The sequence below is a fragment of the Aotus nancymaae genome, unplaced genomic scaffold (assembly GCF_030222135.1).
Source record: "Aotus nancymaae isolate 86718 unplaced genomic scaffold, 86718_ANA_hifiasm-v0.15.2.pri h1tg000041l, whole genome shotgun sequence".
NCBI classification, from domain to species: Eukaryota; Metazoa; Chordata; class Mammalia; order Primates; family Aotidae; genus Aotus; species Aotus nancymaae.
In genome coordinates this window covers 20,745,470-20,770,016 of record NW_026988455.1, presented here as the reverse complement: position 1 = coordinate 20,770,016, position 24,547 = coordinate 20,745,470, and the positions used below count along the sequence as shown (strand labels likewise).

The window sequence follows — 24,547 nt, the reverse complement described above, 5'->3', positions numbered from 1 at the left end:
TTTTTTTAATCGAGATATAACATGCCTTATTTTTAAACCCTATTTATAATGCTTTTGATTTCATATATCACTAGTTTTTAATAAAAATGAGCTTTTATTGGAGTGTAAGGTAAATATGGAAACTATAAAAATCATAATTGTATAGCTTCACAAATTGTCAAAGTAAATGCACCCATGTAACTGCCAACAGATCAAGAAATTGCATGTTATCAGCTTCCCAGGGCTGCTCTCTCTCAGTCCTGTCAAGGTGTGATCATTCTGGCATTTGACATCAGAGATTATATCTTGCCTTCTTTTGACTTCTTATAGATAGAGTTGCACCATACTTTTTTGTGTGTTCACTCACATTGTGAGACTGATCCTCATTGCTGCTTGTATTTGTAGGTTATTGGCACTCATTGCTACGTGGGATTCATTTGTGTGGACATACCACACCTTCCTCACCCACTGTCAGGTAGACTGGCCTTAGCCAGTTGTTTTCAGCTTGGGGCTGTTAGAACGCTCATGGGGATGGCCGATGGCTGTTTGTGTTAGGATAGACTGACTGGGGTGACATAGGGCAGGCTGTTTTCTAGCACAGCAGTGTGTGGCGAGCTCCTGTCCTCTCCATACTCACCACTGGCACTTGGTGTGTTAGTGATTTACACACTGGCACTTGGTGTGTTATTGATCAGCCATTCTGATCAGCGTGTCACAGTAGCTGTTTCCGGTGGTAAGTTGCATTTCCCATGTACCTTTTCCTGTGTTTGCTGGCCATTTGGAGAGCCTCTTTTGTAAAGAGCCTTTTCAAGACCTTCTCCCAGTATTCTTATTGGGTGTCTGTCCTTTCTTTCCTTTTCTTTTTTCTTTTCTTTTTTTTTTTTTGAAACAGAGTCTCACTCTGTTGCCCATGTTGGAGTGCAGTGGCATGATCTCAGCTCACTACAACCTCCGCCTCCTGGGTTCAAGCGATTCTCCTACCTCAGCCTCCTGAGTAGCTGGGACTACAGGTGTGAGCCACTGTGCTCGGCCCTGCCTTTTTCTTATGTATGTTTAGGAGATCTTTATGTATTCAGTATATGGAGCCCTTTGCCATCAGGCAGTAGTTTTGGCCCAGTGATGCAGCAGAAGGAGCCAGCATGGAGTGGGCAGAGATGGCTCTCTTCCAGCTCTGCCCTATCACATCCTTGGCATCTTGGAGCCTTAGTTTCTTCCTCCATAAAATGGGAACATGGATTCTCCTGAGAACTTTGAGATAGGTGTTAAGTGAAATAATACACTTAAGGAGACTTACAGAGTGGTGGCTATTGTTGTTACTAGTACTTTTTTTAATAAAATGGAAAGAGGCTGAGCACAGTGTTTTGTGCCATAATCCCAGCACTTTTGGAGGCCAAAGTGGGAGGATCACTTAAGCCCAGGAGTTCAAGACTAGCTTGGGCAACATAGTGAGACCCCATGTCTAAAAAAAAAAAAAAAATAGTTATCATGTTGGCACGTGCCTGTAGTCCCAGCCACTCAGGAGGCTGAGACAGGAGGATCACTTGAGCCCAGGATGTCAAGGTTGCAGGGACCTATGATCTCACCACTACACTCCAGCCTGGGTGACAGAAAGGAAGAGAGAAAGAGAGAGAGAGGGAGGGAGGGAGGAAAGGAAAAGAAAGAGAGAGAGGGAGGGAGGGAGGAAAGGAAAAGAGAGAGAGGGAGGGAGGGAAGGGAAAGAGAAGAGAAGAGAAGAAAAGAGAAGAGAAGAGAAAATTGGAAGAGACCTCATACCATACCCACTGAGATGTCTGTAACCAAAAAATAGACAATGAAAAGTCCTGGAGAGGATGTGGCAAAATTGGAACCGTCCTATGTTGCTCGTAGGAACATAAAATGGGATAGCCATTATGGAAAATTTGGCAGTTCCTCAAAGAAAGTTAGAGATACCACATGACCTAGCAGTTCCACTCATAATAACCTAAAAGTGGGAACAACCTAAGTGTCCGTCAGATGATGACTGGATAAAACAAGTGCGATCTGTTCATGCATTGGAATGTTATTTGGCCATGAAAGGGAAGGGAATTCTCATATACACTACAACATGGGCGAACCTTGAAAACATCATACTAAATGAAGAGGCCAGTCACAGAAGACTGAAATGTCCAGAATAGACATGTCCAGAATACATGTCCAGAATAGAATATGAAATGTCCAGAATAGACACATTCATAGAGATGGAAAATAAATTGGTTTTCAGGATGGCAGTGGGGAAAGCTGAGAGTGACCGCTAATGGGGACAGGATTTCTTTGAGGGGTGATGGAAATGTGGAATTAATGGTGTTGTTAACCCAACTCTGTGAATGTACTAAAAAGCACTGAATGGTACACTTTAAAAGGATGGATATTATGATATGTGGATTGTGTCTTTTTAACATTTTTTAATGGAGATAAGTGGGAGAGTCTTTTTACTTGCTAAATCTTTGAGATAAATTTCACTATTATTCTGAAGTAATCACCACAAGATTTGAGGCAGCTTCCTTCCAGGTCTGTAGCTGTGGTACCCATATCACATGAATCTACATGACAACTCGAGGACTCTTACCTTCCAACTTACATTTTGTCTTTCTCATTAGTATTTTTATAATTTTCTTTGAATAAATTTTATGTTTTTAGTTAAATTAATATATGGGGGTTAATTTTTTAGGTCAAGAGTATAAATGTAATTGCTCTTTTTTTTGTGTTCCAACTCAACAGTTTAATTTGGGAGGATTTTGTGGGTATCTTGGTGTATTTGATATCTCTGACTTTTTTGCAGGTGTTTCTTAGGGCATTTTCTTTTCTTTTTCTTTTTTCTTTTTTCTTTTTTTTTTGAGGTGGAGTTTCACTCTTGTTGCCCAGGCTGTAGTGCTGTGGCATTATCTCAACTCACTGCAACCTTAGCCTCCTGGGTTCAAGCAATTCTCCTCCCTCAGCCTCCCGAGTAGCTGAGGATTATAGGCATGCACCACCACGCCCGGCTAATTTTGTATTTTTAGTAGAGACGGGGTTTCTCCATGTTGGTCAGGCTGGTCTCAAACTCCTGACCTCAGGAGATCCGCCCACCTTGGTCTCCCAAAGTGCTGGGATTATAGGCATCAGCCACCGCACCAGGCTTTTAGTGTATTTTCTAGACAAAATCATCACCTGCATAAAACAGGAATTTAGTCCTATGTTTTTTTTTCTCTTCTGATGTCTTTTAAGTGTGGTGAGAGTGTAGTCCTGCCTCGTCCTTTTAAGGGGAGTGTGGGTAGCTCAAATGCATCTTCATTTACCAATGCTTCTCCATTATTATTAATGCAGTCCATTATTTGTTATGTTTGCTTTTGTTTTAAATCTATCCAGGTAGATTTACTCTACTGATGCTCTTTTTATGACATTGAGAAAGAAAAAAAGAAAATTACCACATCCATTTTTCAAGTGCTTCAGTTGATAAGAGTTTAGGCTAAACTATGGTGAAAGCATCTTAGCATAGATGACATTTTTAATTCCTTTTAAAAAATTAGTTTGTCTGTGGCAGAAATATTGGTGGTTTGCCTTCAGGCAGTCTATATGGTTTACTTACAACATTGTTGGCCTGTCTTTTATAGCAGATGCTGAATATAGATTTTTAAAATTGAATTAGTTTACCCTGGTTTTACATTCCTGGGCAAGGTCTTCTGATCACAGTGAATAACTCTTAAGGTAAATTGTTGCTTCTGTTTTCTGAGATTTTGTCAGGTTTTTGCATCCATGTTGGGCATGGGGTTGGTCCATGAATCTTTACCCTTTGGAAGGGAAGATCTGTTGAAATCAGCAAATAAGTTCATGGCATATCTGTTGAACATTCCTGTTGAATTTGCAATGTCCTTTCTTCTCCCTTAGAGAGGACATTACAAACTCAGCAAACTCAACGGGATTGTTCAACAGATACATCGTGAACTGATACAGCATATCTTTCTGTTTTCCTTTCTCATTATTTGTTTGAGTGGGTATGGGTGTGGGCAGGGACACTTTAGGCCAAGACCTGAGCTTAAGACCTACACAGCACCCAGACTCCCTCCTGAGCGTGCACTCCCTGTGGCAGCTCTGCTGTGAGGCAGGCCTGCTGGTGCCAATGCTCATTTTGCCAGTGGCTGTGGGGTGGAACCAGCGATGTGGTAGCTCAGGCCACATGTTGCTTGTGGGGACTGGACAGGTTGGTAAAGTGTTCAGTTTCCTGGGTTAAGGGTATGTACTTTGCACATTACCAACCTGAATATGGTCATTAGTGGGTTAAAAGAGTACACAAACATGGTTGCTTTGTTTTTTCTTTTGTTTCTGGGTTTTTGTTATGTCACTTTCCCTTTGTGAAGACTTTTGCTTGTTACTTTGTTCAGTTTCTGCAATCTCAGTCTAGAGAGACTGTTTCTTTTTATCATTATTTATTTTTAGTGCAATCTTCCACAACCCCCAGCACAGTACTGCTTTGGCTGTGATCCTAAAGTTTGATATGACTTGTTTCTATTTTTTGTTTATTTGGTTTCCTGTTGTTTTGTTCTGTACACCTTCTCTAATATAGATACATTTAAGAGATCATTTTTCAATTTTCACGTTTGATTGTATGCTAACACTTTTGCAGCATATATTCTTTAGAACAGTTTCAGATTTACAGAAAACTTGTGTGAAATACTGTTTTTACTTTGTTCTCCTGTGGTACACAAACACATAAATGGAATTTCTTCCTTTTTAGATTGCTCCGATGTCATTCTGCATCCTCTTGTGATATCATTTCCTTATGCTCTGAGTCCTGCTGTGGAGCCTTCATGTCTGTGTTAGTTCTGATTTGCTGGATGTCGCAGAGCCCCCGATTTCTCCTTCTGCCTAGTTGACAGTTTCATGTATTTTGTACTAGGCTGTTTGCGTCATGATAGGTTTGATTAACCTATGAATGAGTTAAATCTCTTATTGCTATAAATTCTTTATCTCATAATAATATTGTTGAGTTTGTATTTATGTCAGCTTAATAGGACTGGGCACCCTTGCGAATGAAATAAGGCTTGATGCCACTTGGTCTCCTGTGGAGTCCTGGTTATGCAGGACAGGACTCTGAACAGCACATGTGGAGCTGCCAAGAGTGGAGCAAGGTGTATAGACACAAGCATGTGAGGCCTCCAGGTCCTCTCATGTCCTGCAGACCACCCCAGCTCCTTTTAAGGCCTTGGAAACACCTGATTTCCCTTTGACTCTATCAATTGTTGAAACCCCGTGGCTTATATGTGGCAGTTTTTTGGGGGGCAAGTTCATCATTCCATCAGTATTTACTGACCACATGATTGTGAAGGAGGTGGGTGGTGGACTTGAACTGCTGTTTCCTGACTCTGCAGATTTCTTTGCCTCTTCCCCCTCACAAGGAGTAAAATCATGGTCGGGGGGCAGGCAGGCCTTGCTCCAAAGGCTGTGCCTCCCTGCCTGCCAAGTGCGAACCTCTGATAGGAATACCACTTCAAAACAGAAAAGAGTCTACCAACGCTTCAGGGGCTCCTCACTGTGGTTGTGGGGAATAGAGAGGCTGGGATACTGAAGATCCATGATCAAGTGAGTCTGATCATCCTGTGGTTCCCCAGGATGGGAGGCTTTGTGATCTCAGCTGACTGAGCTACAAGGCCCCCAGACTTGGGTCTTGGGAGGCCTGACAGTCTGTTGTCCTGGTATCACTGATACCTACCAGAGATCAGACATGCAGAAAGCACTAAGTGCTGTTGGTAAACATTGAAGGATGGTGAAGCCAATCCTGGGATTTTTCAACAAGCCTGGATAGGAAGATGGGTGCTGAGCAGAGGGCATCCACAGCCCATCCAGTGGATGAGGATCAGACCTTCCCCTGCTTGGACAAGCCCTGAAAAGGAGCCCAGCAGTGTCTCTACCTTAGTAGGTTGTGGGAGGGCCCAGCTAGGCAGCCAGGCTAGGACTAGTGGGATTCCTGAGATGCCCAGGCCCGGCCATTCCCAGGAGGCTGGGCCCACCCTGGTGCAGGCATCGTGGACCTTCAGGGACAAGTGTGGGACCAGCTGGCTATGAGTGGATGGTGCTGGATCAACCTAGCAGATGAAGAAATTGAGGCTCCCAGTCTTGTTGTGGAAACTACATCAAGGAACAAGTCCTGCCTCATTAGAATGCCAAGGCTGGCTCTCCTGGCTTGGCAAGTGTTGTTCCTGTTGTATCAGATGGCCAAACTGGTTTAGGATGAAAGAGAATTCCCTGGGACAGCCCTGCGTGGAAGCCTGTTTCCCTGCCCTGGTGGTGTAGGGCTTCTTCAGGGAGCTAGACCCCAGCAGAAGGTCGGCAAGTCGGGTGGGTTCTCAGTCTGTTGTGCAGACTTGTTTCCATGCCCTTTATAGGTTTGTCCAGAGACTGAAGGGGCAACCTCTGCCAGCTAGGGCTGATGGCCAGCTCTTATTGTGGAGATATCCACATTCTCTCTTGAGAGGCTAGAGGGAGTGGGGATGACTTTCCTTTTTAGCTGAGGAAACTAATTAGGTAGTTGCCACAGAACCAGGCAGCCCTGCTGGCTGACTACAGAGTAAGTGCATCTTCCACATGCAGAAGGGCAGTGAGGCCACTCTGGAGCCAGCACTTGGCCTTGGGAGGACCAGCAGGGACCAACCTTGTGGCAGGTGGGAGGGGGCAGGCACTGGCCTGGGGCTGCTCTTCAAGCTCCGTCACTTCTCATAAATGGCCTGATTGTGGGTGACCCTGACCTGATGCCCATGCTGCCTTGGCATCAGGGTAGGCTTACACATGCCCAACAATGGGAACATAGCCCCGTAGCCCCGTTGACAGGCACAGTGAGGGAGGGACTCACTGTCACAGCTGACCAGGTGGCAGAGCCAGGACGTCCAGGCAGCCTGGTTTCAGGTGTGCACATACCCATTGACTCTCCTGCTGTGCTGCTGGGAAGAGGGCAGGGCAGTGGGTGCCTCTTGCACAGTGGGTACCTCAGCAAGGCTGGAGGCCTAGGTGGCTGAGGAGGGAGGGAAAGAGATTCTTGTCCAGGGGTTCAGAGGCTCTGGTATGAGGACCTAGTTCTCCTTCTATCCCCACCTTGTCCTACCTCTTACTTCGCTGTTTCTTCCACCTGGAGCACTTCCCCATCCTCCCACGCTCTGATCACCTACCACTATTTGCTCCTCTGCCCTAGGCACAGGTCAGGGTTGCAACCCTTCCAGCATATAATTATAGTTTTACTTTCACAGAAAGTAACACTTGAAGAGTTCTTCTAAGGTAGTGGGGGTGCCCAAGTGATAACAAGGAGCTTTGCTGGTACTGGCATCATGAAAGGATGAAAACCGCTGCCTAGACCAGGTGTTAGCAAAGGTAGCCTATTGTTAGTCATAATATTTTACTCTTCCTTCATCGTCCTGCTTCTGTTTCTGGATCTCAGCCTCTGTTTGGGGTGATGGGGGCCTAAGCATCTGGTATGGGCTCATTCTAAAGCCACCCAGCCTCTCATGTGCTGCCCCCACTCTGGGGTTGTCCGAATCTCAGCATGTTAACACTGGTCCAGTGACAATAGCCTCAGCCACATCCTGAGTCAGAGATATGCTGACTCTGGAGGAGTTGGTTCCTTCTTGGGCATCTGAAAGGCAGTGGGAGCCCTGGAGAGGAGAACAAGGAGTAACTCCCTGAACCTGTATTGTAAAGCTCCCATTGTCAGGGGATGGGTGGAGTAGGAGGCCACATAGGCTCTAGTAAGTGAATTATATTAACTGACTAAATCCTCACAGCACCAAGCTCGGATTGGTGACGTTATTAACCCAGGTTTCACATGAGGAAATCGAGGCACATTGTGATTGGTGCCCACCACAGTCATATAGCCCTACTACTGCAGCTTATTTCAGAGGTGCTAGCAGGGGATGTTGGATGTGCTTCCCTGAGATGGGGGTGGTGGGCACAAATGGGCTTGTGCTCACAGGTGCCCCTGGGACCTGGCCTGCCTTCTCTGTCTGTCTCCTGGACTCATCTGTTGGACATGATCCTTACTGCCCTGTTTTCCATCCTGAGGCCTGTCCTGTCAGCCTTCTGTCTCCTGGCTTGTACCATCCTACACTAGAGCTGGACTGTGTACCCTTGGCAAGCATTGGGCTCTGTTGTGCCTCAGTTTCTCTTTGTGTAAAGGGAGAACATGTGCAGGGCTCTGGTCATGGAGTTGCTAAAACAGCCTAACACACAAGGTGTGTTCAGTTCAAGGCAGCTGAAGATGTTACTGGAAACGGGTCCCATTCCAGATCCCAAGAGAGAGTTCTTGGATCTCACGCAAGAAAGAACTCAAGGTGAGTCCATAGAGTAAAGCAAATGCAAGTTTATTAAGAAAGTAAAGGAATAAAGAGTGGCTACTCCATAGGCAGAGCACCGACTTGAGCTGCTGGAAGGATTCTTATGGTTATTTCTTGATTATATGCTAAACAAAGAGTGGATTATTCATGAGTTTTCCAGGAAAGGGGTACACAATTCCCAGAGCTGAGGGTCCCTCCTGTTTTTTAGACCATATAGGTAACTTCCAGACATTGTACAGTGGGTACCTCAGGCCATGGCATCTGTAAACTGTCAGGCCATTACAGGGCCATGGCATCTATAAACTCATGGCCCTGATGGGAGTGTCTTTTAACATGCTAATATATTATAATCAGCATATAACAAGCAGGGAGGACAACCAGAGATCACTCTCCTTGCCATCTTGGTTTTGGTGAGTTTTGGCTGGCTTCTAGTAATTACTACAACCTGTTTTATGTCTTTATGACCTGTATCTTGTGCCGACCTCCTATCGTATCCTGTGACTAAGAATGCCTATCCTCTTGTAATGCAGCCCAGTAGGTCTTAGCCTCATTTTACCCAGCTCTTATTCAAGATGGAGTTGCTCTGGTTCAAACGCCTCTGACAAAGTCACATGATTAGTTCCATAGTTAATGGGTGCTACTGTCCTTTAAGGATGAAGTCTGGATGTGGGCAGTTCACCTGAGCCCTTAGGGTGAGGGAGGAGTGACCACCCAGAGCCTGCACTGCCCTGACAGGGACTGGCAGCCTCTTGTCCCCATGAGACTCTTAGAGTGAGACTTAGGGCCTGAGTGAGCAAGGTCCCAGTGACTCCAGACCCAGTTTGCTGTGTGCCTGTGAACAGCAGGCCACTACTGTTTCTGCCATGCTCCGTGGATGAGGACAGGGAGGTAACAGAAATGAGGCGCTCTGATTCACAGACCACCCCCCAGGCCTGCCCCTCCCTGCCCCTGCTTCTCCTCAGCTCCCCATTTCGTCCTCTACTTGATGCAGCCCTGGGGTCTGGTTGCAGCTGTTTTTCCTCCCCAAGCCCTCTCCATTGTCTTCAAACTCCCCATTGCCCTCATGGTGGCTCCTGATGCTTCACAGAGAGTCTTTGGGACCTCCTGTCCCCATGTCATTGTTCGTGCTGTTCCCTCAGATTAGGCCGGCCTTTCCAGAACATGTGGTTTTGAAATCCTTTCCCTGGGCCCCTGTGATTTCTTTCTCTCGGCCAGAGCTTACCCCGCCTACCCCAACTTTTGATAGACCCAGCCTCTGTCCTGCAACCTGTCCTGAGGCCATGCCACTGAGCAGGACCTGGCCTTCCTAATGGTGTCTGGTCCTGGCTCCCCGTAGGCACAGATGATTGTGCTGTCTTCACCTGGGTGTGGACAAACCTGAAGCCAGCATTCTTGGGATTGTGTGCTGGCCAAAGGCAAGGATCCTCCCCAAGGCGCCTGACTGGTGGTGACATCACGGCTGGGCTCACCAGTGTGTTAGATCTTGCTGGGCTTGGCAGCAGGTAGAGAGTAAGCTGGGAGCCTGGGTCAAGCACAGTGTTCGCCCACAGCCAGGGCAGCCTCTGGGAGGACATCACCAAGGTGCTGCTTCCTCTTCAATGCCCAGATGAGCGTAGTCTTATAGTCCAGGAGGGTAGGAGCTTGGGCCTTCCACCTGTGTGTCCCCTTTGTTTCCCAGAGCAGCTGGAGAAGTTTCTGTGCAGGGGTGGGATGGAAGGCATGTCTGGGATCCCCTTTCAGGCTGGATCCCGATGGTTGGGTGGCAGAGAGCCCTCCTGTGGGTGGGCAGGGGATAACACCCTGCAGGGCACCAGGAAAGTGAGAGGCCCACAGTAAGGCAGGGGAAGCTGCAAGGACGAGCCCACAGCTGGCGACCCCTGAATCAGATGGTGAACTCTTAGTGCTTCCTCCTGAGGGGACAAGAGGGGGCAAATAGCCTATAGGAGCAGGAGGAGGGAGTAACTCCAGGTGTCCTGGGGGAGGTGGATTTTTTTTTTTTTTTTGAGACAGGATCTAGCTCTTTCATCCAGGCTGGAGTGTACAGTGGTACAATCACAACTCGCTGCAACCTCCGCTTCCCTGGTTCAAAGGATTCTTGTGCATCAGCCTCCTGAGTAGCTTGGGATTATAGATGCATGCCACCACACCTGGCTAATTTTTTTTTTTTTTTTTTTTTATAAGGAGTCTTGCCCTGTCACCAGGCTGAGTGCAGTGGTGCCATCGGGGCTCACTGCAACCTCTACCTCCCCAGTTCAAGCAATTCTCCTGCCTCAGCCTCCCCGAGTAGCTGGGACTACAGGTGCGTGCCACCGTGCCCAGCTAATTTTTTGTATTTTTAGTAGAGACGGCGTTTCACTGTGTTAGCCAGGATGGTCTCGATCTCCTGACCTCATGATCCGTCTGCCTCGGCCTCCCAAAATGCTGGGATTACAGGCGTGAGCCACTGTGCCTGGCCTAATTTTTGTATTTTTTGTTTGTTTTTTGAGATGAAATCTCAAGCTGTTGCCTGGGCTGGAGTATAGTATCATGATCTCAGCTCACTGCAACCTCCACCTTCCCAGTTCAAGCGATTCTCCTGCCTCAGCCTCTCGAGTAGATGAGATTACAGGCACATGCCACCATGCCTAGCTATTTTTTTGTATTTTTAGTAGAGACGGGGTTTCACCATGTTGATCAGGCTGGTCTCAAACTCTTGACCTCAGGTGATCCACCCTCCTCAGCCTCTCAAAGTGCTGGGATTACAGGTGTGAGCCACCACACCTGGCCCCAATTTTTGTATTTTTAGTAGAGATGGAGTTTCACTATGTTGGTCTTGAACTCCTGGCCTCACGTGATCTGCTCACCTCAGCCTTCCAAAGTGCTGGGATTATAGGAGTGAGCCACTGTGCCCAGCTGCCAACTATATTAACTTCTAACAGCATAGATTAACTTCACTTATTAATGGAACTTTATATATAAACAGAATCACACAGCATATACTTTTTTGTGTCTGGCTTTTTTCACTCAGCATTGTTAGATTCATCTCTGTTGTCTGTATAGCAGTAGTTTATTCATTTTTCATTTCTGTATAGTATTATGTAAATGGTTACATATACATAGTCACTGTTTATCCTTCTCCTGATGAGAGATACTTGGGAACTCTGGTTTGGGCTTTTATGTATAATACTCCTGTAAACATGTCTTTTCATGCACCCATGTAAGTGTTCCCCCACCCCTCCCCAGTATATGCCTAGCAGTGGAAGTACTGAGAACAGGCAGGCACATGGTTAGCTGTAATTGATACGATTTTCTTTCCTAAGTGGTTGTACCAGTTGTACTCCTGCACCAGAATGTGAGAGGCCATGGGGTTTTAGGCATCCAGGAGTGACAGTCTGTGTCCTAATCTGCCACTGATGTTGCTGAGGAACTGAGTGAATACACAAGCCCATGTGAAGAGGGAGGTAGTTCTGATGAGGGATAGCTGAACTCTCCTTAGCTTCACTCTCATCAAACACTATCTTGGGCCCATAGTACCTGGTCTAGTTTTACTTTCTAGTTTCCTTTTTGATTCTTCTTTGACATATGGTACAAGAATTGTGTTACTCACTTGGAAGTGTGTTATTTAGTTGCCAAATATTTGGGGATTTTCCAGAGATCTTTATGCTAATTGATTTCTCATTTAATTGCATTGTAGTCATTTTGAATTTGAATTCATTTTAAATTTGAGACTTGTTTAGTGGCCTAGAATATGGTCTATCTGGGCAGATATTTCCTGCACATCTGGAAAGAATGAGAAGACTGTTGTTGTTGGGCTGGAGGGGTCTATAAAAGCCAACTGGGTTGTTAATAGTGTTTTTCATGTCTTACGTCCTTACTAATTTTCTATCTGCTTGTTCTGTGAATTATTGAGAGAGGGCTATTGGACTTTCCTAACTATAATTTTAGCTTTATCTGTTTCTCCTTGCAGTTCTATCGGATTTTGTTTCATGTAGTTTGAAGCTTTGTTATTAGGTGTGTAAATGTTTAGGATTATGACCTTGTCATGAATTGACCCCTCCTTATTCTGAAAAGACACACTTTATCCCTAGTACTATTCTTTGCTGTGACATCTACTTTATCTGATATTAATTGAGCCACTCTAACTTACTTTTGATTAATGCATGGTTTATCATTTTTCAACCTTTAAACTTTTTTGAACAGCTTTTATTTAGCAGTTTTGTTTATATAATACACAAACCATATAATTTACCCATTTAAAATATACCGTTCAATGGCTTTTAGTGTATTCACAGAGTTTTGCATCTATCCTCATAACCAATTTTAAAACATTTTCATTATCTCAAAAAGATATGTCCACACCCCTAGTTGTCACCTCCTCTAACCTCCCAACTCCAGCCCTACCCACTGGCAACTACTAATCTATTTTCTGTCTCTATAGATTTGCCTGTTTTGGACATTTCATTACTCTATGATCCTGCAATTCCACTCCTAAGTATTTACACGAGAGATGAAAACATACATCCACACAAAAACTTGTACACAAATGTTCATAGCATCATTATTCCTAATAGCCAAAAAGTGGAAATAACCCAAATGTCTACCAACTGACTGACAGTCTTGCTCTGTTGCCCAGGCTGGAGTGCAATGGCATGATCTCTACTCACTGCAATCACCGCCTCCTGGGTTCAAGTGATTCTTCTGCCTCAGCCTCCTGAGTAACTGGGATTATAGTCACGTGCCACCACACCCAGCTGATTTTTTTGTATTTTTAGTACAGACGGTTTTATCATGTTGGCCAGGCTGGATCACCTCAGGTGATCCACCCAACTCAGCCTCCAAAAGTGCAGGGATTATAGGCGTGAGCCAGTTGTTTATCTTTTTATTGAGTTGTAAGAGTTCTTTATATGATCTGCATACCATATCCTTATCAGATATATAATCTGAAAACATTTCTTTTATGGTGTAGGTTGTCTTTTTCACTTGATTATGTCCTTTGATGATGAGGTTTTTAATATTGATGAAGTTCAAGTTATTGTTTTTGGTGTCATATCTAAGAATTCATGGCCAAATCCCAGGTCATGAAAATTAATTCCTATATTATCTTCTGAAAGTTTTGTAGTTTTAGTTCTTATGTTTAGATATTTGATTCATTTTGAGTTAATTTTTGTGTATAATGTGAGGAGTTCAGTGTCATTATTTTACATATATTATATATATATGTATGTATGTATGTATGGCACATATATATATATACATCTCCTTGCCCCATCATCATTTGTTGAAAATTTGTTCTTTAACATTGAATTACTTTTGTACCCCTGTCAAAAATCTATTGACTGTATATATGAGGGTTTATTTCTAGACTCTATTCTGTCCCATTGATCTCTGTGTCTGTCTTTACACTAGTACCACATTGTTTTGATCGCTGTAGCTTTGTATTAAGTTTTGAAATGGTGAGTTTTCTTATTTTGTTATTTTCTTTCAGTCTTGTTTTAGCTCTACTAGGCCCTTTGCAATTCCATATGAATTTGCAAATTGCTTTTCCATTTCTGCTAAAAAGGATTTTGGAATTTTGATAGGGATTGCATTGAATTTCAAGTTAATTATATTTAAAAGAGATTTAAATAATAAGAAAAATAAGCATTTTGTATTTGCCCATTTAATTAGCATTTCTTCCCCGTAGATAGAGATTTCCATATGGTATTATTTTCTTCCGTCTGAAGGATTTTATTTAACATATCTTTGAATACCAATGTAGGTCTCCCGTTGATAAATTCTTTCAGCTTTTGTATGTCTAAAGTATTTCACCTCTATTTATGAACAGTTTTCAGTGATTATAGCTTTCTAGTTAAGTTTTTTGCTTTGTTTAGAAGATGTTCCACTCTCTGCTGGCTTGTCAGAGAAATCAGCTGTCATCTTTTATCTTTGCTCCACTTGAATCATGTTTCCTTTTTCTTCTGGCTGATTTTAATATTTTTGTTGTATCATTGGTTTTAAACAATTTTATGTTATGCCTTGGTGTAGTTTTCTTCATATTTCTTGTGCTGGGGGTTGACAAGCTGCTGATACCTTTGGGTTTATAATTTTCATCAAATCTGGAAAATTTCCAGCTATGCTTTCTTCAAATATTTTTTCTATTTTCCCCTTTTTCTTTTTTGGGGACTCCAATTACTCCTTAGATGAGGCTCCTTGAAATTGTCTCATACTTCACCAATGCTCTGTTCAAGTTTTGCTTTTATCTTTTCGCTTTATTTCTGTATGTTTCATTTTGGATAGTTTGCTGTGGTTTTCTGAGATGACTAATCTTTTCTTCTGCATTGTTTTATCTGCTGTTAATCCCACCCACTGTACTTTTCATTTCTAGAAGTTCTACCTGGATGTTTTTCCATCTTCCTGATTTGTACGCCTTTGCCTGCTCAGTGGTTAGTGACGGGATGCTGGGCAGTGGACCTCACCTGCTGGGAGATGGATGTTTTTGTATTCCTTCATGTGTTCTTGAGCTTTGTTCTGGGATGTAGTTAAGTGACTTAGAAGCAGATTGGTCCTTTCAGGCTTTGCTCTGTGGTACCAGAGCAGATTTAATCCAGCCTAATTTTACCAGGCCCTGGGAGTGCTCCCCCACTGCCTGTGCATCAGGAGGGCTCTCTTCTGGCTGGTGGGAGCAGGTACTGTTTTTGGCTGGTGTATATGGTGGGAATTGCTTTCCCTGCCCTTCTCATTGGTCCTTCAGTGGTTTCCTCAGCTCTCTGCTGCCTGGTCCTGAGTGGAGATTCTGGCCCTCTATGTGCAGGCCTGCCTACCTTGGCTGCTCTGCTACCATCTTCCAGCCCCTCCTTGACAAGGTCTGCTACACCTTGCCTCAGTCTCCCATTTTTCCATGGCTGGGAAGTTCCTTTGGTGGAGGGGGCTCCTGGAACTCTCCTCATCCTGTCTCTCACTATTTAGTGCCCATGATGTGAAAACCACTGCTCATTAATCATTCATATTCTATCATTGTCTGGATTTTTTTTTTTTTTTAAGTTTTTCATACAAGATCTAATTGCTGCAACTGTCTTGTCTTGGCTGTAGGTGGAAGTCTCTATCTCAATGTGTTTGAAAACCTGCCCAGGAGTGTTTGTGGGCCCCAGGCTAGGAGCTTAAGCAGAGGAAAAGATCCAGGGCTCAGGCCAGGAGGCCTGGAGCTGAATGTCATCTTATGACATTTAGCTGTCACACCCAGAGAAAGCTTCTGAGGTGATGTCTGCATCCCTAGCTCCAGGCTTCTGAGCATGTTCTGAGCAGCCATGTGTGCTCGACCCTTCAGTCCGGTCCCATCCGCATGTCAGGAGGCCCAGATGGTCTGACACTGCCCATGCAGCCTGCAGCTTGCAGGCCCCCTCACCCAGTGAGGGACTTGAGTCCTGGCTGCCACTTGGGTGAGGTAGGGGTTCAGCGTCATTATTTTGCATATATATATATATAGACATGGAGCGGGCCTGGGCCAGCTCCATGTCTGGTTTCCCTTCTTGTAGCCTAGGGTGGCTAGCCAGGGTGGATCATGTGCTACGTAGACATTGTGATTTGTGATTTGGTCCTTCCTTGGGACTAGAATAAGGAAGAACAGAGCAGAAATCACAGAGCTGACCTGATCACCTTGAAGAAAAACTGTCATATCCCACGGAGTGGGTGCTGTGTTGAGCAAGACTCAGCCCCCTGAGGAATGTGGGTGCTGGATGTCTGTGCATCTGCAGCAGGAGTGTCCATGTCAGTCCTGGGTCCCCATGTGCAGTCCCAGTGCTGGCACCAGTTCCCCTGCTGGGCCTTGTCCTTTTAGCCTTGTTTAGGGATGTCCCCCACAACACCATGAGTCACACACACACAACACTCTTCCAGGCAGGATCCTGTGGTCCTCACAGTGCTGTAAGATCAGTCTGTCTTCCCCTTGATTGCCCTGTTGGTCCCATGAGACTCTGTGCTCAGACTAGACCCTGGTTTCTTTTGCCAGTCTCCTGTCAGGAGGAAATGAGTAATTTTTGTTTTGATTTCTTGAAATTAGAAATTGTCCTGCTCAGTAACATCCTTATTCATGGTTTTGTACGTTTTCCCTATTTTCTTGGATAGAATTTGTAGATTTAATATTAAATAATAAATGAGTGGAAAATGCTCCTTTTTCTCTCTTAGGAAAAAAAAAAGTCATCCATTTTCAGTTGCATCTCTCTTGATCTCATTTTCTGCCATGAGCCAGGAGTGCTGTAAAAAGATAAGATCTCCCCCAAGAGCTCTGTGGTGGAGTGGCCATTGAGACAGGGGCTGCTGGGGGTGACACACTGGGGGTCCTCTGTCCTCTACTCTGGAAGCCCGTCCTGCCATGCCAGCTTTGCAAGGGTGGTGGGCAGTGGGAAGGAAGGAAAGGGATGGTACCTGCTTGGAGGCTGGGCCACTCGCCTGGGGTATACACGACGGGAGGCTGGGCTGGCCTGGGTTTTTGGGCATGGACGTGGCATAGTTACCAACTCGCGGGTGTGTGGGCAGATGGGCGTCCTGGGCTAAGCGAGCACCCCTTTCTGGTCGATCTCACCCATAAAGTCTCCTCCCTGAGCCCCAGGGCGCTGCACTCCTTTTGTTACATGCAGCCCCTAGTTTGTTCCTCACCCCTCTGGAACATGCTGGTATGATGATCTTTGGGCCAGGAACTAGACAGAGTGGGTCGCACACTGTGTTGGCCTCTCTGTCTAGTTCTTACCATCACTGTCCTCCTTGGGCCTGGGGCTCTGATCACCTAGCCCAGGTCTCTCCCAGGAGTGAAGGATGAGGCAGGATGGTTAGACTCCCTCTGCCTTTCGTATGTGGTGGCCAGTGCACCATCTGGAGTGGGGAGAAGGTGGGGGCTCCGTGGGAGCTCCCTCCGCTGGTCCTCAGCTGCTGTCACACGTTCCCACTCTGGCTCCCTGACTCCAGCATTTGTCTTGCCATGCGCACATTGCTCCTCAGAGACCAGACTTGCTCTTATTTTGGTGAAGCAGATGAACCATGGGTGCAGCTTGATGCATTTGCATATGTGCACGCCACAGACGCATCTCCCAGGTCAGGGGGCCTCCCTTCATGTCCAAACTCCCTGTTGTTGTTGCTTTTGTTCTGCAGCAGGAATGTCACCTGTGAACTGGGTCTCTATCCTTCAGCGCCCCTGGGAGGCCCACCTCATGAGTATCTTGTCTCCTGATGCAGGCCTTTGGACAGGCACACACGAACCACAAGAAGGTGGCTGCTGATGGAGAGAGCCGGGAGGAGAGCCTGATCCAAGAGTCAGCCTCCAAGGAGCAGTACTACGTGCGGAAGGTGCTAGAGCTGCAGACGGAGCTGAAACAGTTGCGCAATGTCCTCACCAACACACAGTCGGAGAATGAGCGCCTGGCCTCGGTGGCCCAGGAGCTGAAGGAGGTGAGGGGGTGAGGAGGGGCCTAGTTTGTGGCTGCAACAGTGCCACCAGTGTCACATAGCACGTGTGCTTGGTGGGTGGCTGGGCTGGGCTGGCCTCTGGGGAAGCTGTAGCCAGCTGGTCTGTTTTGCTTTCCTGGTCTCATCCTTCACCACTCACGCTGCATCTGGCTTGCTTCCGTCTCACTAATGAAGCGAGTCCTGTGAGCAAGTCCACAGCAGAGAGGTGGTCAGTTAGGGAGGGGTGCAGTTAGCCCTTCTAGGGGCTAAGGGCTGAGGCCCATGGGGCACTCCTCATCATTGGATTCCTCCCTGCCCTGGGAATGTTTTGTGTCACTCAGGACCTGCACTGTGCCCAGCTGTGAATAAGAACACAAACCCCAAATATTCCATGGAGACTTGAGGTGGGATGTGTGTGTCTGAGAATTAGGGGTGGAGACCACTGCCAGTAGCCCTAGCTGCCACACCCCTCCCTTATGCACAGACGAGTGCCCACAGGGAGGGTCTGGGTGGGTGGTCCCTGGCACTAGAGCCTTTTGGAGTCTTAGGTAACCATGGCCACCATGCCATGATAGTGCATGGGCTCTGCATGTGGAAATGGGACTGTGGTGTCCACCCATGAGCTTGTGAGCATGAAGCCAGAGGAACCACCTTGGCTCCTGTTCCCTGAAAGGGACTGAAGGCCACAGGACCCACACACTCAGGCCCTGGAGTCATAAAGGATTGGGGAGCCCAGGGAAAGGATGTGGCCAAAGCAGGATTTGGGAAGGCGGCTGTGGTGGAGCCTGTGAAGTTTGAGCCCAGCAGCAGCAACAGCAGAAGGAGAGCTGGGAGTTTCCATCCACTGGGTCGGGTGGGAGGAGAGCTTCGCTGGCTTGAACAGGAGCTCAAGGGAGGCTGAACGAGCACCTGAGTGTCTTTCATCTCTGACTGGCACATGTTTTAATTGAGCTCTGCCGGGCCTCGGTGTGTGTGGAACTTGAGGACATAGCGTGAGCAAAGTCTCATTTTCCTAGAAGGCATGTGGCAGATGTCGGGGAGAACCATACCCCGTGCCTGCGTGTGGTGGGCTGTAGGAACAGAAGTGGGGCTGAGATGCCTGTCATAGGGGCACGAGAGGCCAGTGCCCTCTGAGGAAGGATGAGGCCCCATCACCAAGACAGAGGTAGGATGGTCCTTGGGGACTGCAGGTGGAACTTGAAGTCGGCAGGTGAGCTGCAGTCCTCCTGGCCATGGCCTTGAGGGTCTGTCCCAGATTCTCATTGGGAATGGCTGGAGGAGTGGAGCATGGGTTGGTTGGGAATAGGCTGATGCTGGCTTTACCTTTCACTGAGCCTTGGGGCCTGGGCAAGGCCCTATCTTTAGTCCTGGCCTCAGTTTCCCCATCTGTAAACCAGCAGTCTCTGAAGCCCCTTGTAGAGGATGTCCCATAGCTCCTTCACCCCACATTGTTGGAGCATTTGTGGGCCCTCATTCCGGCCACGGGCACCCCACCCTCTGCAGCAGATAATCGTATGGGGAGATCAGCAGGGCATAGGCCCTGAGAGTATGCGACAGTCAGGGCTGCTGCTGTTGGCTCAGCTTGCCGGTACTGAAGGATGCTGCCCTCAGGGCCAGCAGCAGCGGGAGTGAGGGGTAAGAGATTGCTGAGGCCCTAGCGGCCCGGGGAGGAGCTTGGCTTGGACTCAGGGTGGGAAGTCTCAGATCCTGGAACGGCAGTACATGATTTCATTTCCTCCCACAAGGAGCACTCTGGTTGGTGGGAGGAGGGGCCGTGTGAATGGAGAGATGTATCCTTGGCTGCCCCGGCTGCCATCTGTCTGGCCCCTCTGTTCCTGAAAAGCATGTACAGGTGCTCTCTCCCCAGCCCAGCACATTCTGCCCCTTCTCTCTTCCAAGCAGCTTATCTCTGGTGGCAGAGGCCAAAGAGGGCTGGGTGACCCTGCTGGCTTCAGGTAGGGCTGGTGGCTGGAAATGAGCACAGCAAGTTAAAGATGCTGCAGGTCTTGTGAGGAAGAAAGAGAGGAGTTCTGCGGTTCCTGTTTGTGTTTCAGGAGGAAATCCTGACACTCCCTGCATACCCCTCAGCCTTCCCTCTCTTTCCTGAGGGTCCCCACCTTGGTCCTTGGGCCTGCTGTGTCTCCCATGCCTGTGTCCCTGCCCTAGGTTGCTGCAGAGCCATAGGAACCATCCCAGGTCTTTGCCTTGGGTACCTGGTTGGGGCAGAGCATCTCTAGACTGACCTTGTCTCACCACCAACAGTCCCAGCCATTCACAGCTCTTGTCTCCTGCTGCTTGCTGTTCTGCTGGTCTGAGCCACTGTGCCAAGCTCCACTGTGGCCCCCAGCATGGCTGTTTCCAATCACTGCCCAAGGCTCACACCCCATGGGTCAGAAAGGGTACGTTTGCCAATACCACAGGCTTCATTGTATCCTTTGACCTACCACCCTGCTACCTTCAACAGTCCCTTCCTGATTTTCCTTCCCTGTGACAACTGGTTAAGGTGTCTGTCCCCCTCTGCACCCCAACGCAGTGTGAGGACCTGTGAAGGTTTACGGTAACAAACATACTTGCCATGTGTTGGACAGTTTTGACTGCCTCAGACCTGGTCCTTTTGGCGATCCTACTGGTATCTTGTCAGATGTGAAGAAATAGAGGTTTGCAAGGTTCCATCATGTACCTAAGGTGTCCTGGCTGGTAGGGGTTGACGTGCTTCTCAGATCCTGACTTTTACTTCTGCATATGTGTGGGCCCTACACATGGGCAAGTTCTCCAGCTTCTCTCCTGCTAGTGAGAGTGTCTTTCCTGTCCGGGCCCCTGGCAGGTGGATGAGCTTCTGAGGACTGGCCTGGATGGGGCTTTGGTGGGGATGTGGCTCCATTTCCCAGATGGGGAATCAGAGGCCCAGAGAGTCACAGGAGGGCTAGAGTCAGAGCTAGGTCTCATGCACACACCAAGGTCTGTCTTCATGTTTGCCCCAAGAAGCAGTAGAGTGAAGGGGCTGCCCTAGGCTGTCGAGGCAGAGTTGAGAGTGTCCTGGGGTTGGGGTTGTCTGATGGAAACAGGAGAGACAGCAGCTGACCCCTCACACAGTGGCTTCTTGAGGCAGGCAGTTGTCACACCCTGGTTGCCGATGAGCAATCTGAGGTATGGATATCCCACAGAAGGGGAGCTGAGATGGGATTCTGGTGGTCAGCTATGGGTCTGTGCTCCCATCTCCTTCATCTTGGCTGCCTGGCCACACAGCAGAGCTTGTCCACTGTACTCCGTTGGGCTGACATCAGACAGGCTCACTGGGAGAAGGTGCTTACTTGAGGGAAAACTAAACCCCATGGCGACCAGTCAGCCTGTTTGAGCCCTTGGCAATTGGGCGTGTGCAGGATGGAGGTGCTAGGTGGAAGGCCAGATGAGCCTGGCTGCCTACGCCCAGTGGTGTGGGCATGGAAGCACAGCGTTTGTGTCCTGCAGCGTCAGCAGAGACGGTGCCATCATCACCCACGATATGGTATGACCAGGCCAGCATTTGACCTAGGTGTGCCTCTGTGTTCTGTGTTTGGCAGTGGTGCAAGGACAGAACTCCTAGTACACCTTGCCCGGGCCAGGCTGGTGAAGGGCCCTGAGGAATCAGATGGGCACTACCGAAGGAACAGAAGTCTCGTGTGTGCCTCTGGGGGACCCTAGTGCTATGAGGCATCCAGCCAAGCTCTCTGCTTCAGTCTTTAGTTGGGCATGTCACTATCTCTCTGCCTGGGCACATGGAAGCTTCTGGCACTTCTGTTCCCACTGCCTGGAGTGCCTTCTAGGTTTGTTAATTTTGACTGGCAGGCCTGGAAGAGTTGGTGGGACTCGGACCTTCCCCTCAGCTTCCACTCCGCCTGAGGAGCCGGCTGGGTGGCCATGCTGAGTCAGGTGGCATGTGTTTGCACACCTGCTGAAGGCCATGCTTGTGAGTTAGCAAGAAAAGAGCAGGAATTGGGGAAACCTTTCTGGCAGAGCGGTGCCCAGGTCCCCAGCTGGTGTGTAGAGAGCCTGGGTGTGACTTGGCTTGTGCAGCTCCCTTTAGCATGCTCAGGTGTGCTGCATTCTCACTAGCAGGAGAGAGGCTGGAGAGCCTGCCCACTCCCCATCCACTCCCCATGTAGCCACTGTGGGACCTGGCCCTGGTGGTGGCTATGCTGATGCTGCTTTCTCCCCCTGTATCCCAGCATGCACCTCACTTGCTTTCTCCTTTGGTACGAGGCTTTACCGGGCCTTCTCTTCCTCCCTGTATGATATCTCTGTTTCTTTTGGTGTCAGCTTTCTGTCAGTTCCTTGAGTCACTTATAATGAGAGGGTTATATGTCTGTGTCCATTTGCTGAAGGTTTTAAATGTAATCTTCATTGTAAATAATAAGCATTTGTCAGTAGTAGTTGCTGCATATCATTGACTCTCTTCCCATCTCTGTTGCCTTCCTTTCTTCCTTTGTTTTGGGAGAGATGTCCTATTTTATTTTGCTAACCCAGTATGACTGTTTTGTGTGTACTTGTATGGGATCTTGTGATCTTGTCTATAAAGCATGTTCCATTCAGGTGAGCACACAAATATGACCAGGAGAAACCCTAGCATAAGCCAAGAGGACAGTGTGAGAGGTGGACAAAGCTATGGGGCCCACAAAATGGACAGGGCTTCTGGCCAAGAGACCAAGAGGGCTTTGAAGCAGGGGTGGTGGTGGCCTGGGGAGCCAGGCCTTTGCAGATACTCAGTGGGGCAGCTGGGGTAGCAGAGTACAGTACGGGGGGTAGAGGGATAGTGAGTTTGTCAAGGGGATGATTTTGCCCCAGGGGTACATTGGCAGTATCTGGAGAGATTTTTCAGTTGTCACAATGGAGAAAGCGGCTGTGTCTGATGGGCAGAGGTCAGGGAACTGCTAAACATTGTATGATGTACAGGCTGGCTCCCACCACAAAGAACAAACATCCCTGAATGTTGCTAGGGAACCTGCGGCTGAGGGGCCCAGGTCCCTGGCACATGGCAGCAAGTTAGGAATTCTGTCTTGATTGCATCCTGTTCTCCCCAGCCCTGCACTAGCCTCTCCCATGACATCTCTTGGCTCCTTATGGGCAACTTAGAGCCTGAACTAATATTTAACAGCTTTATTGAGATAATTCACATGTCATAGAGTTTACCCACATAAGGTATACAACTCAGTGTTTATTATTGTCACATACATGTGCACCAGTCCACAATTTTAGAACAGTTCACCGCTCCAAAAAGAAAACCCATTTCAGTCACTCCCCATCCCTGCCCCAGCTCCTAACAGCCACTAACCTACTTTCTGTCTCTATGAATTTGCCTGTTCTGGACATTTCATGGAAATAGAATCATACAATGCATGGCCTCTCATGACAGGCCTTCTTTGACTCAGAAGAATGTTTTCATGGGTCACTCATGTTGTAGCATGCGTCAGTACGTCATTCCTTATTGTGGCTGAACAGCATTCCATTGTGTGGAGAGACCACATTTTGTTTATTTATTCGTCAGTCAATGGACACTCAGCTGCTTCCACCTTCTGGCTTTTGTGAGCGCTGCTGCTGTGAACATCCGTGGACTGGTTTCTGTATAGGCATTTGTGCATTTCTCTGGGGTAGACACTGTGTTTAACAGTTTCAGCATCTGCAGGCTGTTTGCCACAGCGCTATACTATTCACATGCCCACCTGCCCACTACTGTTTACATGTCCACTAATAGAAGGCAGGAACTTTTAATTCGAAGATGAAGAAACCAAGGGTTGGAGCACGCAGAGTCACTTGTCAGGGGTTCCAAGCTGAGAAGGGCTGAGGGGATCTTACTCTGGAACCTCTGCAGTTTGCCGTGTACTTGGGCACACTGCGCTGGGCTCCTTCTCTCCAGGCAGCCACACTGGCACCTGCAGTCCTGGGCTCTTGAGTTCTGGCTCTGTGGCTGGCTCATGCCTGGCTGCACTGAGTTCCCCTAGTGCCCTGTGGAGGCTGCTCACACCTGCCTTTCCCTTTCCCCCTGCAGATCAACCAGAATGTGGAGATCCAGCGTGGCCGCCTGCGGGATGACATCAAGGAGTACAAATTCCGGGAAGCTCGCCTGCTGCAGGACTACTCGGAGCTGGAGGAGGAGAACATCAGCCTGCAGAAGCAAGTGTCTGTGCTCAGACAGAACCAGGCAAGTCTTGGGTTTATGGGATGGGGGTGACACGTGGGTTAACTGGGCCTTAAGGCCCTCTTGCTCAGCCCCTCTCCCTATTCAGAAGGAGTTCCTGTCTCATTCCACACACCCGAGGCGCAGGGCCAGCTTTACCACTGTGGAGGCAGAGGATACACTCAAAGGGGCCCAGAACCTCCGAAAGATGAAACTCTGGCTACAGTGTTTGCTGACATTGGCCAAGCTGAGGTGTCCCAGACAACAAAATGAAAACAAAAATCTGAGAGGTGATGAAGAGGTTACACCAGAAAACCCCAAACTAGACTTTCAGACTCTTCCCCATCAAGTGCTGACCATGAGGTCTACAATATCCCTATGCCTCTGCCTGTGATGGGGATGAGGAAGGTCTTCTCTGTCTGTGACAGGGATGAACAGGAACCCCTGTGTCTCTGATGGGGTCTCAGAGGGACCCTTCTCTGACAGGAAAGAGCAGGGTCTGCCTGTGACAGAGATAAATGGGGAGGGTCCCTTCTCTCTGTGGTGTGACTAAATTATCTTGGGCTCTGCTGCCACTCATGGCCTGAACCTACTCTTCTCTCTCCAAGAGCCACACTGCTGCATGGTGGGGAATGGAAGTCTTTTCTCTCAGGAAACCCCAAACCTTCCCCCAAAATGCCATGGATATCTTCCTTGCTTTCCCTCAAATCCT

At 47.8% G+C, this 24,547-nt stretch overlaps 1 protein-coding gene across 2 annotated transcripts in view; it reads left to right on the top strand.

The window, feature by feature from the left end:
• BICD2 (BICD cargo adaptor 2) overlaps positions 1-24,547 on the top strand; it is a 53,037-nt gene that overhangs the window by 17,522 nt on the left and 10,968 nt on the right. For both annotated transcript variants that reach the window (XM_012472225.3, XM_012472224.3), the window contains exons 2-3: positions 17,475-17,687; positions 23,707-23,859. In XM_012472225.3, coding sequence (XP_012327648.1) covers positions 17,475-17,687; positions 23,707-23,859 — 366 coding nt within the window. The remainder of the gene's footprint in view (positions 1-17,474; positions 17,688-23,706; positions 23,860-24,547) is intronic.